Genomic DNA, 17,262 nt, shown 5'->3' with positions numbered 1-17,262 from the left:
GACAGGTGTCATTTAGAAGATGAAGGATTTGGAGAGTTTAAAACAGGTACATCACATCATTGCAAGTTTGGGTTTTGCTTGTTTTATGCTGGTTCATGAAAATGTTTCCTCACCTCATGATTTAAGTGCCTTTTACATTAAATCTGTGTGTGTGTGTGTGTGTGTGTGTGTGTGTGTGTGTGTGTGCGTGTGCGTGTGTGGGGTGCTGGAGGTGACATTGTCTCTGTTTTTATGATGTGAAGCACTTTCAGTTGCATGACCTTTGAATGAAAAGTGCTATACAAATACAGTTAGTTAGTTTGATTGATTGATTGATTGACTTTCTTCCCGTTCACTATTGTCTGTATCTCTCACCTCTATGCCCTCCTTGTTAAGCGCGTACTCATCAAAGTTAAGGATGGCCGTCTTGATAGTGCGAGGAGGAGGCAGCACCGTCAGACCAATGTTGATGGCGTTACTCCTCTTGGAATCCAAAACGATGATCTCCTGACGCTTGCCGTCTGCTGCTGTTTTCTAGGACACGAAAATACAGAGAGGGTCTGTGTGGTCTGCTTTATGGGCCTGTAAGGATTAAAGGGATCATCCCTCCGGCTACATTGACTGCAGCTGTGGGAGCTATATGTGAGTAGGAGCAGGAAATACCATAATAGTTCACACTATATGATGTGTGTTTATGTGGGGTTTTGCATAAGTCTGCAGTCACATTGTCACTGTATGTGAACATATGACCTCAGCAGCACTTGAGGCCATTATAAGCTATTAATGGAAGGAAGTCGTAATGTGCCAGCACATAAAAGGGTAACAGAGTAGGTGCTAAAACCTGGTTACTGCTACTAGGAAGTTATATACTCACCATACGGAGACTGGGAGACTTACACAACAGTGCAACTCTGGCACTATTGAGTTGTTAAAATAATGTCAAAATATTTATATTTAACTATAAAATTCATATTCATATTTAAGTCTTTAATAGAAATACCTTAACATACTTGTTGTTGATGGGATGGAAAGTGTTCTGATCTTGGGCAGATTAATCAGACAGGGTAATACTGGTAAGAGCCCAAAAAGAGCAAACTTTAAAAAGACCTTAGAAAACTAGCAAAGACTGATGGTAACTAAGAAATACACATAACCACATTATACCAACCAAGTAGATGAAATTGGTTTGAACCCTGCAATATCTAATCTTTAATATCTAAAACACATACTTAACATTCTGATGAGTAAGGTAAGATAACCATAGAACCTAAAGAAGGGAACAAAGGAGAGTCTGCTAAAGCAATATCAGTTTGCTCTGACCTTTGATTGCTTTAACATTCCTCATTGACTGAATTAACCGGTTCAGAATCAGGGGCTCGAAGTTCAAAGTGTGAGAGGCCTGATTTCAGCTCCCCATCTTAGCGGACCATACTTTTCTTATTTGGAGGCTTTGTGAGAATTATGTAGGATTCAAACCTGCCATGTTTGATCAGGATCAGAACACTAGTGACCTCGCTTAACCCTTAACACATCAACTTTCAAACTCACGGGCTGTGTGGCTGGCAAAAGCAAAGTTTTTGTGATAAAGCACCAGTCAAATTGCACAGTGTATGTGCATTCACATGTCATGACAAATTTAAAAAGGACATGACTCCTGCCAAACGTCTGTAGTTGAGTAGCTGGTAAGACTTTAAATGTGTTACATCCCTAATGAGGTGACCAGAAAACATGGCTGTCTCTCCCCTAATCAGTAACAAAAATGTCAGATTTTTAATCTGGTAGGGTGGCACCACCTTTAGGCACTGCTGACAAACTCCAATTACTGTTCAGTTCATCATGTGGGATGTAAGATGAATGAACAAATAAATGAATAATAATAATTCACAATTAAAATAGTTGGGTTAATCAATGCATACAGGTACATTCAGTATCATACAATGATACATCTCTCTGAAGCTGGTTCAGGCATTGGTTGTTTACCTTTGTAACTGGTATTTCCTTTGATTTCGACTCAAACAGGTGTTCCAGTTTGGCTGTGTCCATTTTCACTGGTTCCAGTTTGGACCAGAACGAGTCTCCACTCCGCTTATAATCCCTGTACTGAGAGTCTGTGGGACGCACCTAATCACAAACAGCAGAAATGGACTGAATTAGGTGGAGAAATGTGTTGGACTCCCATTTCCTGCAATAAAAGCACTCTTGATCTGCAGGAACTTCTGCCCAACCAGCAATACAGGCCAAATACTTGCCAAAACGGCAAAATATGACCTCAACACACAGAGAGAGTGATACATGTAGCCTTTCTGCTTATCAATCAACCTGTCACTGTTGATATAGAAAGGTTAGTTATTGAACTTAAGAACATTTAAATTATGGCATATCAAATCTTTGAAGAAGTCAGTAATAATCATCTTCTGGATAAATGACGTGTAACACTGGATAAAAAGTGGGATAGTTGTACCCGACTGATGGAAATGGTAATTGTATCTTGACTCACCTCGCTCCAGAAGAGCCTGATTGTCTTCTTTTTCTTGTTGAAGAGAGGAGGCTCCTGGGGAGGAGGCACTGGAATTGAGGCACTAAAGGAAGGGGGAGGAGGAGGCCTCATAATTCCAATCAAGGGAGGGGGTGGGGGGCAGCTGCCTAGCATGGGTGGGGGCGGAGGGAAGCGGAGGATGCAGGGTGGAGGAGGCGGCGGGGGCGGGAGGTCACTGCATTCTCCCATCAAAACAGCATCCAGAATGTCTTTGTCATCTTCCTCCGTCAGGTCGGTGAAGTTAATGTCCCCGATGCGCAGCTCCCGAGGGCTGGCCAGGAGCTGGTCCCAGATCGTGTCCGATTCCTTTTTGGGTGGGGGAGGAGGTGGCTCGTTGGCTGGGACATCCAGGTGAGGGGGGGTCGAAACGAGGTCTTTGATCAAGTCTCCAAACCGCTCGGCGAACGGTCGGATGGTCCCGTGGTGCTCGGATTTCTCAGCCTCCTGCTCATTGCCCAGTTGCACACCAGCATCCTTCTGGCTTTCTTTGTCCTCCCCCTCTCCTTTCTCTTTCTCTTTTTCCTTCTCCACGTCCTCTTCTTCCTCCTCCTCATCACTGGGCTTCTTGTCCTGGGAGTACAGCATGTCCAGCATGAAGAGCTTGCTGTTGAGGAGTTTGCTGCACTGCTCGTTCACCTCTGCCTCCTTAAAGCCTGAGAAGAAAAGTTGACGGGGTTAAGAGGAGAGAGATATAAGAGAGAGTGCACATTAAAAGAGCTATTAGTATTAAGGTTTTTTGGGGATCTGAAGGTAGTTTTTTTTTTTTTATCCGAAAACATAACATTGACCATGTAATCAGGGTTATCTTGGCTTGGGCTTGAGAGATAGAATTTTAGAAAACAGCAAGCCTGCAACATAAACTGGAGGTGTGGTGTTTGAAAGAAGTGGGCATTTAGGAGATGGGAGGGGTCTACTGAAAGAGGCTATTGAGTTGTGTTATGGTAACTGGTGCTTTTGGAGCTTGACCTTTATGAATTGTCATGTATTTTTTCCTCTGTCTCCGTATTTTCGCAAAACTTTACCCTTTCTCTTTTATGGCCCAGCATACAGTGCCCCACCTCTAAAACCTGATTGCCACTTCTCTGGGCTGCATCTGGGCACGAGCACAAAGGTCACTCCGAGATATTCGTGTTGCTATTTCTTTTATACTTGTAAGCAGTATGTTTAAGTTTGTTTTTCGTTTCGTTTTGAGCACGCCTCCCAAAAGGAGATGAATTAACCCAAACCTTGCTTGACACACCATGTTGAGATTTGGGAGGTGTGCCCGTCGAGTCCTGTGCGAGCCTCTGCCCATGGTTTTGGGACAACGATAGACTGCTGGTCTTGACTTAAAGTTAGGTTTACATTCACTGTTTCTCACCAAAATGCAGTGTTACATCCATGTCTGCTACTGCAAACTGGCAGCAGAATGACACCGACTCATAAAGACATTGCTCGATAGCATTACTAGTGGTTAAATATTTCACGGTGTAACTTAAAACATGACTTTACTGTTTTACTTTAGTGTTAAAGTTCTGAATAAGGGTGATGTTTTATGTATTGCCAAAAACATCCATCTTAACAGGTAATTTAGTGACACATTAGTTGAGAATATCTTAATTTTGAATACTAATTCAGCATATGTCAGAAGCAACTTACTGACCTAAAACTTGGGAATGTAACTTGAATGTTATTTCACAATGCAGTACCAAACTACCCACCGTTCTGATTGCTCCCCCTCTCCTCTCTCTCCAGAGTGCTGCTGGCAGAGGAGATGCTGGAGGCCGAGCAGTTGTCCTTCTCATTCACTTCCTCATTCTGTCGTTCTTTGTCGCTCAGGATGCCGCTGTCCTCCTCCGCCTCCTCTTTCTCCTTCTTCGGTTCCTGCTCGCACTCCTCGTCTTCCTTCTCCTTGTCTGCTGCTGCTTCCTCCTGTACTTCCTCCGGCACTTCCTCCTCTTTTTGTTCTTCCTCCTCTTCAGCAGTGGCCTCTTTTTCCTCTGTTTCTAGACTGGCACTGGAGTCATCAGCCTCTCCTGTCACCAAAAGCATCAGTGTTACTTTATTCTCTAAGATGCCAATTTACTATCTGCAATGAAATACAGTTTGGCATGTGACATGGCTGTCTTTGATTTCTGCACATGGGACAACCCAGTATCAACACACATTCACACGTACTAATAAGACAAACAAAAACACACACCCTTACACTAATGTAAACAGTACGGCAGGTACAGAAAGACAGGTTGTTGCAGGACCAGGATATGAACAGGAAATGAAGAATTAAGTTCCTGTTTATGTCACACACACAAACACGCAACTCTACAGTACAGTCCAGGCAGTGATGCAGGCGGGGTTAGAATAACAGGACACGGTGAGGCCTCATATACCCGCCTAAGTGAGTTACAGTACCTCCGCTCGTGGCTGTGCATGCACTCAGCCCCAAAACAAGGCTTTTTTCTTACACAAGATGTTTTGGCATTACATTTTCAAAAAGGTCTTTCAAAAACCCATTTGACCCTTTCACCCATATCCTTTCTCTCTGTGTTTTTTTTTCTCCTTCTACCCCCCTGATGGTGTCCCCTCCTCTCCCTCAGTATATTTTCCCCAATTCATCTCCCCTCTCCTTCTTTTGCTCACGCCAGCATGCTAATGTGAACGGCAGGCTGCAACCTGAAACAATTTAGGGTTAAGAATGATTGCTTTGGGGCGCACTGTTGGGACTTGAACTGACAACCTTTTGGTTTTAATTATAAGTCCCCAAAGTATTAACCAGTCAGAGTCATACAAATACTCTGAAAGCTTTAACACACACAACCTTAAAGTTTGAATCCTTTAAAGACAAACTCAAATTCTTTCAGCAATAACTGGTGAATGTATTTACATTCAGTATAAGTATATACTATGTATATATATATATATATATATATATATATATATATATATATATATATATATATATATATATACACACACACACACTATATATATATATACATATACATAAAAGGAAACAATGCATGTGTGCAATCCAGTTTTTTTTTCAATTTTATCCCATTGATATTAGCCCTGACAGAAATCGTTCATCCAAATACTTTTACAAAACAATCTATGGTCATTTTCTGCATTCATTTGACAGCAGATCAGTTTTAAATATTACATGAAATAATGGAACAAGACCGCGAGAGAGCATGAAATCAGATTGTGGTTTCAATTATAATTGTCCGACTTCCTTTTTAAACAGGAACAAACAGTTTGTTTGGTATCACTGTAAACAGATACACCAGTCACACCTCTACTGTTGTATTTTTGCAAAGTAGCTACTCACGGAGTGTTTGTTTTACTGTTACCACGGTAACCACAAATGATGCAAAATCAACCCTGACTGAAAGGATTCTGACTTTAAATTAAAAACGTTAAATTCAATCTTTCTACCACCATTATTAATTATAAGACCAAAACATGTTTCCCAGTTAACCCCATTCAATTCATATTTTTAAAAGTAGAAATAGTGGTAGTAGTGCTAACAGTATTAACAGGAGAAACTGTTGTAATCCTAGTAGTAGAAGCCATAGTAATACTGAATACACAAAACATAATAGATGGCATTTGGCTACAGTATTGTAATTAAATAATCTACACAAACAGGAGATGTTGTTACATTTTACAAGACTGTTTAGTTGACTCAATGTCAGTTTTGCGCCTCGTCGCCTAAGCATTTTTGACTTAAAAATAACTCACATCCCCACAGAGACACCATGTTATTAGTAAATACTGTGCGTAGTGTGTCGACATCTACTCCATCATACAGTATTCTCAGTTGTCCTACCAGTCTCAGAGGGTGTGTAGGCAGTGGCGGGGGTCCCAGCTTCGGGGTCAGCCTCTGCGTCCTCCTGGGAGGCGAAGGAGGACGGGGTGCTGCTGCGCGATGACGAGGGCCAGGCCTCCGCGGGTTCAAAGTTCAGGTTGATGTCAGGGCGAGTTCTCGACACCCGGACGTGCTCCCTCTCGTACTCCTCCGCCGCCAGACGCTCCACGTTCTTATACCTGAGAGAGAGGGAGAGAGGATCAGAGGAGGCAAGAAGCAAAAATAGAGTCAGAGACAATGCACCTTCTGTCTTGCCTTTCTCAGCAGTGCTGCTCTCAGTTTTGGTCTTTGCCAAATTGCCCTATACTAAACCACACTGATGATTTACTTGAATTCATCAGAAACCTGTTTCCTTTAAAAACACTCATGCCACCTCTTCACTCTATAAGCCCACTTCACTCCTCTACCTCGCCCCATTTGTCGCCGACAAAGCATTCACAAACGCATTCATCACTCGTTTCCTGCAGTCAAGAGTTCCACCATCATGCTGTCCTTTCCTCTCCTGTCTAGCTCAATGCTCAGTTATAGCCAGCAGTCCAAATATGCAACCAAAGGGAGTTTGGAAAAGAAGAGACTGTGTTAGGGAGGAGGGTGGAGAGGAAAGGAGAGCGACAGGAGAGAAGAATGGGAGAGATGGGGAGAAGGTAATGTTAGTTTGGCTGCTGAAAGGCCAAACATCAGACGTGAATCAGAGTAAACCTGTTCAAGATGTGCCTCGATCAGCTCTTCTCCCTTGTATTTTTCCCTTCTCTTCCTGTCCTCTCTCTTTCGCTCTTTCACCCCATACCAAAACTTTACCACTCAACTTGCCTGCCAGAACCAAGATTGAAGGCACTAAGTCTCTCTCTCTCTCTCTCTCTCTCTCTCTCTCTCTCTCTCTCTCTCTCACCATACCATGAATGTGTGGTGCTTCTATTCCGAGTTCATTAGCATCAGACCACTTCAGACGTCTGAAGAAACTGGATACCAATACATGTGTGTGTGTGCATGTGCTTAAGAATAATAAAGAGGAAGTGAGTCAGCTGTGTGTTGTGTGCTTCAACTTGGACCAGAAACCTTCAATATGCTTTATGTCTTAAAACACACAACAAAAAGGAGTTCAGTGATTGGCACATGCTCACCATCTTAGTTCGGTGCATGATAACATTTGCTAATTAGCACTTTACAACTAGCAATTAAGCAATTAGCAACACATAGTACGAATGAGGCTGATGGGAATAATAGATTTGCAGGTATTTGATTATAAGCCAAAGTTCCAGGGAGAAAAAAAAATTAAGTTCAGTGGCTTTAACAAACCAAAAATATTTGCGACATGCTTCAGGAATCCAGTTTTAGTCCAACTCTTGTATGTACGCCATTAATTATGTTTTTTGGACTCAGTTGTCTGTCATTTAGGCCATCATATTTCATGCAAGTCCTTTCTGTCCAGGTGTTACAGTGCTGTATCTTGTCAGACAGATGCATACCTCAGGGAGGTGAGCTGGGGGGAAAAACTCATGTTTTCCTGATAACCGTGAAATACACCATAAATACATCAACCTCTCCAGTGGATACTTCTCCCACATGCTCACTCAGCAGCTCTTCTCCTTTTCTGTCTTAAATATCTGTCCACCTCTGTCTGTATTGTGCTTGATTTCTCTGCAAGTTGTTGAATCAAACTCAAGTCTTTCTTTTGCTCTATCACCCTTTATTTCTTTTCGCTCTGAAACTTTGTATTATTGTATCAACGGTGCTTTAAAAAGAGGCTGAAAGAGGTCTGAGCCTACAGGAAAAGTTACAGCACTTGGCACAATACATAAAGCTATTGTTTTCTAATTGTTTTCAGGTTAAAAAGGTTGGACTGAACCACTATGTATATATATGGCTGCATCGAGTATGATCAGTTCAGAATCTGATCATGACCTCACATACCCTCTTGAGTAAATCTCTCGTTTCCTGTGATTCCCATTCGCACACAAAGAGATAGATTTATCAGCCTCATGAAAATTCTTTGTGTGCCTTTAAACTTACATGTGCTTGAGTAAAACGTGTGTCTGTGTATGTGCACGTGGCATTGAGTGTGAAAAAAGCTTGACCAATCTTGGAATCTGTTTTTCTCACAGCATGCAGCCAAAACAATTAAGCCGTTGGCAGAGCGCGGCAGTTAAAACACGGCTCCTTAAGAAAAGAGAAAACAGGCAGACAGACCAAAGAGAATTGGTCTGTCCCCCACTCTTCAACCTTTTTAACCTGAAAACAATTACCGAGCTTCCCAAACCACAGGCTGAAACATATTCCCTGCGGGTTCAGCTGTTCTGTGAGTGTGTGTTGTTTTGATTTAGTGCACACCCTTACCTCTCCTCCCGCGCAAGCCTGGCCTCTTCCATTTTATCCACATAGTCGCGGCTGTGAGAGACACACAAACAGAAGATTTTAAAAACAAATAATCCTACACCAGTGTGGGCCTCTGTAGACCTGCCAGTGTGAATATGAAACATAATTCCATATTTTCTTCTTATCTTTTTGTATGGTAAAATCATCCTTACCGCACACTTAATCGTTTTCTAAATATATCAAATTCAGATATTTTCATTTATATTTTTGCACTAGCAATTTACATGTCTCGTTTTTTAATTTGTACAAATACCAAAGTGTAAAAATGACAAGTTGTGGTGGATGCTTATTTGCAGGACTGTTTCTTGGCGGAGTGCAGTGACTTCCGGGATTCATTTTTATGTAATCAATATTCTAATCTCAAACTGCGTACTGTAGGGCTCTTTAAAAAAAACAAAGCCAGCTATGCCTCACCTGTGCTTGTTCCTCTCCTCTCTCTCTATCCTCTGCAGTCTCTCCTCTCTCTCCACACGGCGGCGCTCTCGCTCGGCCGCCAGAGATTCCTGGTGTTGTCGGTAAGAGGAGGACAGAAGACCTCCCAAAGCAGGCCTGAAGGAAAGAGAGAGAGAGAGAGAGAGAGAGAGAGAGAGAGAGAGAGAGAGAGAGATAAGTTTGATTACACCACTGCACAGTCAGTGTGATGCTGTGATTCTCAAGCAACATTTGGGGTTTGTAAATCGCTCTACGTCAGCACAGTGTGATAATAAACCGTGTACAAAGGATTTTGACGATGTTCCTTAATAAATGCATCATTGTGTTTTCGTCTGCGAGTTTTTCCTGAACTATTTTAATCTGCTGCACCACTGTGATGCAATGTGACGGTAAACAGCTAAATATGTTCGTGAACATAACCCATAACACATTCTCCTTGCATAAACAAAACTTCTATATCTGTAAGTATGTATGTAAGCAACACGCCATAAACTATGTTTTAATGACTGTATTCTCCATGGAGGTAATAGGAGCAGCTTCGTAACTGGGGAACCAGAGAGCTGAGATCACATTCACTTCAGTATGTCATCACCATTAATGCACCACATGGCTGCACACAGACCATACTTGTTACACGTGTGAGTGTCGGCTTTTTTGCTCCTGCGGTGCAAAAACACATGAATATGTACTTGTATGTGAACATGTTTACAGTACACAAGTGTGTATTTTAAGAAGGTTTTCGTGTACGTGTGCAGGCACATTGGTGCAGTCCTCTCACCTGGAGCTGGTGGGCGTACTCGGGGTGCTGTGAGAGGAGTTGGACATGAGACCTCCATTCCTGGGTGAGAGAAAGGGGTGAGAAAATGGGTGACAGTGAGTGACCTCTCCAGTCACCCAGTTACACGACACAACATCAACCAGTGCCAAAGCTGGTGGCGAGGTACGAATGTGACACCTTATTACGTAACAAGTATGCTACTGGAGCAACACCAGAGTGACCCTGATTCATCACGGCTGTGGTGTTTATTCCCTTATGTTTCTGGAAAATCCAGGCCAGGTGTCTCTCCTCACTTACCTCATCTGAAAAGACACTTATTATCAATATATTTACCTTGACGAGTCATTAAGCCAGTTTTAACAGGCAACAATTTTCATTTTTAAGCTATTGGTATGTAAGTTTTTGGTATAACACACAAAATAACAGATGTAAAATATAGTAAATATGCACTATCTACCATAACAGGCTATATATAGGTATGGTATACTTCATATGGAATACAGTCCTATCCAACAAGAAAGAAATCTTACACAGCAATACAGTGAATGGAGAAAGTAGGGCTGAGAAAATGCAACGTTCCACTAAAATAATCATACTAAGAAGCAAGGAGAGACTAGACAGATATACAAGTGCTGCTGTTCTTGAAAAGAAGGGAAAAGCTGTGGCTCTGGGAAACATAGTGCAGACTATCCACGCATTGACAGATTTAAGAACAAGAGAAGTGAAGGAACAAATGGGTGATAAGAGAGTTGACAGGCTGAAGGTGAAAAGCCGTGCAGTCAAAGAAGTGAAAAGAACTGGTGAAAAGGGGGAGGTGATGAATAACAAAAGTGGTGCAAGGAGATCCAGGCTGGTGCGAGGATATAAGCCCGAAACAGAAGTGGAAATTGAAAAAGGAAAAGTGGAATGTTGAAGAGCTGCAAGGAAAGCTTTCTGTGCTTCTTGAACTCATGGGAGATTGAGTTGTGTTGTCCGTCTGACCTGGGAGATGTCGTTTTGGGTGACTCCTCACTGGGTTTGGGCGGACCCGGGGGCGACGGCTCCTCATCGAGGTCGTAGGAGAAGAGGTGGAAGGGTGAGTGGGGCATGTAGGGCAGGTGTTCGGGGGAGAGACGGGAGCTGCCGCGTGATGGCGGACTGACCTCCGTGGTAGCCGGGACAGTGACGATGGACCTCTTCCTTGCCAGCAGCGTGGCCAGAAGAGAGGGTGGGGCTGGGGGGCTGAGAGGGGAGGGGACGGGAGGAGAGAAGGTGGGGGTAGAGGGGGAGTGGAGGGTGGGTGGTGGAGGTGGTTCAGGTTGATTCCTCTGCTCTGACTCTTTTATATTCTCCTTTCTGGAAGTGATGGTGATGGACTGGACGGTTGTTCGGCGAACTATAGATGGAAGATGTCTGGCCGGGCTAGGAACAGAGGAATGGATTGAGAGGAATAAAAGGATGAAACGGCGCAAATGAAAGAGAAGTTGTACAATATGCACCTCACTGGAGGCGTAACCAAGTACATAGGCCACAAGCCTATCAAACCAACCAGATATACAACTGAAAACAGTGACAAAAGAGACATGTAATAGCTTTGTGGCTTTATATATAGACACCTTAGCTATTAGAAGACCACAGGACATTACTTCATTTCCATGTTACCACTATGTCCTAAAATACCTGAGGGTGGTCAGTTTAGACACTGTATCAGCCCCCTCCTGCTCATCTGAATCAGACTCAGTCACTGGAGTCTCCTCTTCCTCCTCATCCTCTATCCCATCCTCACATTCCTCCTCTCTGTAGAGGCGGGGGGGAGGGGATGGTAGAATATTTAAGGGTAGGATTGAAGGAGACAAGATGCAATACATATATGATAAGCATGCAAATGGAAATCACCACTGAAGAAAATAAAGAGATGGAACAGAGGAAAAGGATGAAGATGATGAGATTGATGTGGAAATAATGTTTACAGCTGCACTATCAAACCAAGCAAACATTAAAGACGCTCAAAGACAACAAACAAGGACATGACAGTCATAAAACTGAGATAAAGTGATAGAAAAACAAATGGATTAGGACGAGAAAACACAACACTGAAAGTGGGGAAAAGTGGGATGAATGTTTACCATTACACACACACTCCATGCCTCCAGTTAGGAAGTTTTCAGTCGAATCAGCGTGTGCTGCCAGGTGGCGTTCCACAAGACTTGAGCCGTGTGTGTGTGTGTGTGTGTGAGACGAATGGGACAGCCAATAAAATGTTGTGTTTGTTTTTCTGTGTGTGCATGCATAATATGAAGCAGTCTCTTGACAAAAACAACTTTCACCCATCACTTAATTCAATAAACCACTATGCAAGTGGATCATACAACTACCGGTATGTACGCTTTAAAGCTACACTGTGTACGAATTTTTCCCATCTAGCGGTGAAATTGTATATGACAACCAACTGAATATTACTTTCTAGCCCCTCCCATTCCGATCACGTTTTAACTCCTACGGTGGCCGTATTATTCCAAGAAGTACGTCTTTGTCCGTGAGTGTTCCTTCCAGTATAATAATAGTTTTACGTTTTCGTTATTTTGGTACCATTTCATTGCTAACATCAGCTATCAGGTCAACTCAATCAACTCAAAACATTACACAATGGAGCTTTAAGATACAAATGTGTCCTAGAATGCACACTCTTCCATACAACCGCCATTTTAATACTAGCGGAAGCATGGGACATAATCTGCTTCGTTCATGTTACACCCTGACAGGATAAAGAGATGAAGGGAGGAGGACATAGAGAGGAAATATTTACCTGTGGTAAACAGCTACAGTACAGCCGGCACAAAATTCCCCTTTTTGTGCATACACACACAGCACTGAAATAACGTGTAAGCTTGTATTAGAATTACAAACCCTGAAGGCTCGTGCAGCTGCTGAGAATTTTCTTTTATTTCTTTTAGTGGAGCACAAGTCTGCACCAGTGCAGATTAAAAACCCCACTGAGAGTGCTTTATGTGACATGAGACACACTGGGAGCTGTTAACAGCATGGAGGTGAGGAGCAGCAGTAGGAAAGCATGGGCAGAGGGCCACAGAGATCAGCAGGTCAGGTTTTTGAGAGACCTTTTGAACTTACATGGATGGGAGGAAACCTGACAGTGCTCTGGAGCAGAAAGTGTTGGTACAAGACGGTCAGAACTTCTCCATTAGGCTCAGTTAAGACATGTGCGTGTCAAAAGTGATGACTAAATATTTGGCACCAATCATTCTTTATACCTGCTAATAAAACCAACCCCTTTATGACACTTTCTCTGAATCAACGAAAACTTGTTAACTCTGACACTCCATCTTCCTCTCTCACCTGTCACTCATGTCCCCAGGTCTCTGTCCACTGAAAGGCTGGAAGCCATCTCTCTGTGGGGACGCGGGGCTGCAGGGGGAGGCGTGACCGGATCGCCCAAGAGAGGCCCTGCGGCTCCGCCTTCTCTCCAGACCACGCTTTTTATCCCCGCCCCCAAGGCTGACTCGTCGGCGGTCCTGGCGTCCCGTTGGTGGAGGCTGGCTGTCATCGTCACCGTCTTCATGCCGCAGGGTCATCTGGGGGAAAAGTTGATTGGGTGTGAAGTGGGAGTGGTGACAGGTGCTTTACAAAAGGGGAAATTTTGTATAAAGCAAATGTACTATAAATACTGTATGGAGTCATATTCACTGGATGTGAACACTGTGTGTCACTAACTAGCTGAAATCTGATCTTTATTAAAAGGTAAGTATCAGCTTGCAATATTTTCCTTGTGATCTTATGACTTTTTGTGTCTCCAACCTCATAGATGTTGAGTTGCTCAACCAAGTCCAGATCGGTGCCTTTCCGCCCCAGATGTCTTTGGGACACTGTCTCTATGTCCTGTTCCTCCAGACTATCCAGCATATCGTAGAATGAGTCCTGATCAGGCAGTGCTGCAAGCGTCTGCAAAAAGAAAAGATGGAACTGAGGTTTAAACATTTTGGTAGCTAAAGTCGTTGGTAGCATATTTAGTTATCTATTTTGGTTGGGGGAGAAATTCCTGAGACACCACTATTAAAACCTGTTAAAAATGTTATGGGAAACCTTGTTATGGGATATCTTGTGCATAACTCAAGAATTCAAAAACAAAACACTCAATTAAAAAATTAAATGAATGAATGAATGAATGAGGAAAGAAAAGGTTTAACGTTTTTTAAGTACCAGTGGTCATAGTAGAGTTATATTTTCTTGTATCCAGTTCTTAGAAAGTGAATGATATAAAGCACATAAACAGTCAGTATACAGACATTACAGACATGCAGACCTTATTGATGAGGGTCATGGCGTAGACCAGCAGCTCTGTGTCCACTCCATCCTTCTCATGCAAGATTTCCATAGTATTGGACCACGGCTTACATCCTGAAAATCAGTCCATGACGAATAAAAACATGAATTACTTTGTCACTCTCTACCCAACCACCCCTCCATAAATGTCAACCTGGGCAAGAAACCAGTAACAGTAAATAGCACAGGCTAACAGAATAATGAATGACAAGTTCCTCAGCAGCTGGTGGCATGTTGACTTGTTTATACCTCTCTTGGTGTCCACAGAGGTGATAGCTTCTATCAGCAGCGGGCCGTTGGACTCGGAGTACTCCACAAACACCAACAACAGCTTCAGAGTTGTTTTCACCACCAGACGGAACTAGAGGGGGGGGGCGAATACAAGGTTAGAAACTCACACAGAGACAAGAAAGAATAAAAACAATGGAAATATTATGTCATCATGTTGGACATCTGTTATTTTCCCCTGTGCTCGAATCATGATATATCTTTAAATCATCCTTATATTATTTTATTACAGTATTTCTGGAATTCACATGATATACTAGATTTAGCAGAATTAGCATTAAGGAAATTCATATACACCTTCTTTAGTTATTTGTGTACTGTATGTGTATATCTGTAAATAATATCATGTCTACGAGTTCCTCTACATTACACTCCATGTTATGTATGTTTTTGTTTAAACGGCTCAATGTAGAGGATTTAATTATAGGTAAAGATAGAGAGCATTTGTTGTATATTGACACTACCTAGCAGAGTTTCAGGAGCAGGGCCACACCTCAAACACGCCTCTTCCAGTATTCCTATAAATACCCCTCTCCTCTCATTCGCTCCCGCATTCTGCACCCCTCCCTCCCACCCTCTTTCTGTTCCTCTCCTTGGTGGTGCTACGGCGGATTCCATACCAAAGCCTCCCCAAACGCAGTCAACATCAAGTCAACTAATTACATGTCCATATAGAAAATAAATCAAATTAAAGATTTTCTTTTTTGTTGAAATTTACTAAAGAAACAGAAACAATACAATGATGGCATTTAGGCACTGGTACTCTCAGTGCAAAGCAGAAGTGTACCTTTACCAATTGTGAAAATACCACAAAGCTAACAAAAGACACCAGCCTCAGTTCAGGACACAGAATACAATCAGTGGCAGATGTGTTTCTTTGTCTATTTCTGGGCATAAAAGCTAAAATTGTGCTTACCAAACAATGAATGGCTAGCTCGGAACTGATGTGTGTGTGTGTGTGTGTGTGTGTGTGTGTGTGTGTGTGTGTGTGTGTGTGTGTGTGTTCTTGTTTAACTATATTCATGGTGTCCAAAACCCGGGAATACAGTATACTTGTGGGGTCCGGACAGCTTTGTGGGGCCAAAATGCTGGACCCCACAACTTTGAAGGGCTGTTTGAGGGTTAAGACTTGGTTGTAGGATTAGGGTTAGAATTAGGTTATGGGTAGGGTGAGGGTAAGGGTTAAGGTTAGGCATTTAGTTGTGATGGTTAAGGTTAGGGTAAGGGGCTAAGGAATGCATTATGTCAATGACAGGTCCCCACAAAGATAGTGAAGTGTAGTGTGTGTGTGTGTGTGTGTGTGTGTGTGTGTGTGTGTGTGTGTGTGTGTGTGTGTGTGTTGAGGTTGTTTTTTTGTACAGTATGTATTTTTTTTGTATGTACAGTATTCTCAGCTATACCTTCGAGCCAACAAGAGTGTACAGCCACTGGATTGTCTCAGCGTGCCCAATGACACCGTTCATCCCGTCTACATACAGCATGATCTGCCCCAGAGCTAAGAAAGGGGAGGAGAACGAAAAAGAAAGTTAGAGAGACAGGACAGATATAGGAAATGATTCAACACTTGCTGTAAACAAACCAAGCACATCAAATGGCAACTGTTTGCAGCACACAGGCCCATCAGTAGCTATATATATATATAACAGGGAAAGGGAGTTTCCTTCCCTATGCTTTTGGGTCATAATGACAAACAAAAACGCAAAGAGCAGAACATTAAAATGATTTGGAAACCTAGTAGTTTTCAAGCCCATTGCCGAAAAGGCGTGTTGTCATTAGTTTTATATGTAAAGTAGTTGACATGTGTTTCTTTAAAAAAAAACGTGCATTAAATAAAAAAGTGTGAGGGTAAAGCAGTACCAGCATGTCACCCTTTCCTGTTAGAGGGAAAGCAGCTCCTTTTGTGTCCCAGTCCCTCCCTGCTGTTGCTGTATGTCAAAGCACAGGACGGATTTTATTACATCCAAACTCTCGAAGTGAAATTGAAAAAGACATGCAGAATATAAGTTCTTGTGACAAGTGAACAGAGCTCACATACGTTGTGATCAAGAGAAGAAGAGAGCAACTTGTATCCTCTTCAACCATGTATTTAGACTCCAATTTTAAAATTGAAGTTATATCTTCACTTCTTGGAAAAATCATTAAACCATATGACAAGAAAAGATGTAGGAAAAGAGCAGATATTTTGTCTGTTGAAGACTTTCATTTCAGCACCATCATCGTGAAACGACAGGCTTATGTGAAGGAACTTTTCATCAACGAAGAAGATTTTTTTGACCCCAAGTATGACTATGACTTCACTGATCTCTCTGATTCGGATCAGTGTATGAGAGGTGATGAACTTTATGAGCGGCCAAAAGGCTGGTACCGCATGGCCTTAAAAGTCAAAGGTAAATATCCAGACGGAAACACCTGGCTGGGCACAAAAGGATGGAGGAGTCACTCTGTACCTGGAGAATGGCCTGTTTCCTACCATGGAACAAGCTTAGATGGAGCCAAAGGCATCATCAGGAGTCACTACCACGCAGGACACAGAGACATGTATGGGAGAGGAATCTACTCAACACCAGACATACACGTTGCTGACAGAGAGGAGTATGCCAAGACCTTCACATCGAAGACGACAGGGAAAAGTTACAAAGTGATCCTGCAAAATCGAATCAACCCTGAAAAGAGAGTGATTTGCCAACGATCTGATTATTGGCTCATTCCTGT

The 17,262-nt window shown here is 42.6% G+C and overlaps 1 protein-coding gene across 6 annotated transcripts in view; it reads right to left on the bottom strand.

Annotated features, from left to right (window-relative positions):
- fhod3a (formin homology 2 domain containing 3a) overlaps positions 1-17,262 on the bottom strand; it is a 67,002-nt gene that overhangs the window by 8,104 nt on the left and 41,636 nt on the right. For 3 of the 6 annotated variants that reach the window (XM_035993234.1, XM_035993235.1, XM_035993237.1), the window contains 16 exons: positions 15,951-16,045; positions 14,512-14,623; positions 14,243-14,337; positions 13,738-13,881; positions 13,279-13,514; positions 13,054-13,080; positions 11,605-11,721; positions 10,927-11,346; positions 9,946-10,005; positions 9,150-9,284; positions 8,697-8,747; positions 6,324-6,541; positions 4,216-4,530; positions 2,477-3,168; positions 1,960-2,100; positions 355-513 (listed from right to left, as the gene is read on the bottom strand). In XM_035993234.1, the coding sequence (XP_035849127.1) occupies positions 355-513; positions 1,960-2,100; positions 2,477-3,168; positions 4,216-4,530; positions 6,324-6,541; positions 8,697-8,747; positions 9,150-9,284; positions 9,946-10,005; positions 10,927-11,346; positions 11,605-11,721; positions 13,054-13,080; positions 13,279-13,514; positions 13,738-13,881; positions 14,243-14,337; positions 14,512-14,623; positions 15,951-16,045 (3,017 nt within the window). The remainder of the gene's footprint in view (positions 1-354; positions 514-1,959; positions 2,101-2,476; positions 3,169-4,215; positions 4,531-6,323; positions 6,542-8,696; positions 8,748-9,149; positions 9,285-9,945; positions 10,006-10,926; positions 11,347-11,604; positions 11,722-13,053; positions 13,081-13,278; positions 13,515-13,737; positions 13,882-14,242; positions 14,338-14,511; positions 14,624-15,950; positions 16,046-17,262) is intronic. The other 3 variants (XM_035993236.1, XM_031323153.2, XM_035993238.1) reach the window with 3 other exon arrangements.

The sequence above is a fragment of the Sander lucioperca genome, chromosome 16 (assembly GCF_008315115.2).
Source record: "Sander lucioperca isolate FBNREF2018 chromosome 16, SLUC_FBN_1.2, whole genome shotgun sequence".
Lineage (NCBI taxonomy): Eukaryota > Metazoa > Chordata > Actinopteri > Perciformes > Percidae > Sander > Sander lucioperca.
This window is presented reverse-complemented; position numbering and strand designations above follow the sequence as displayed.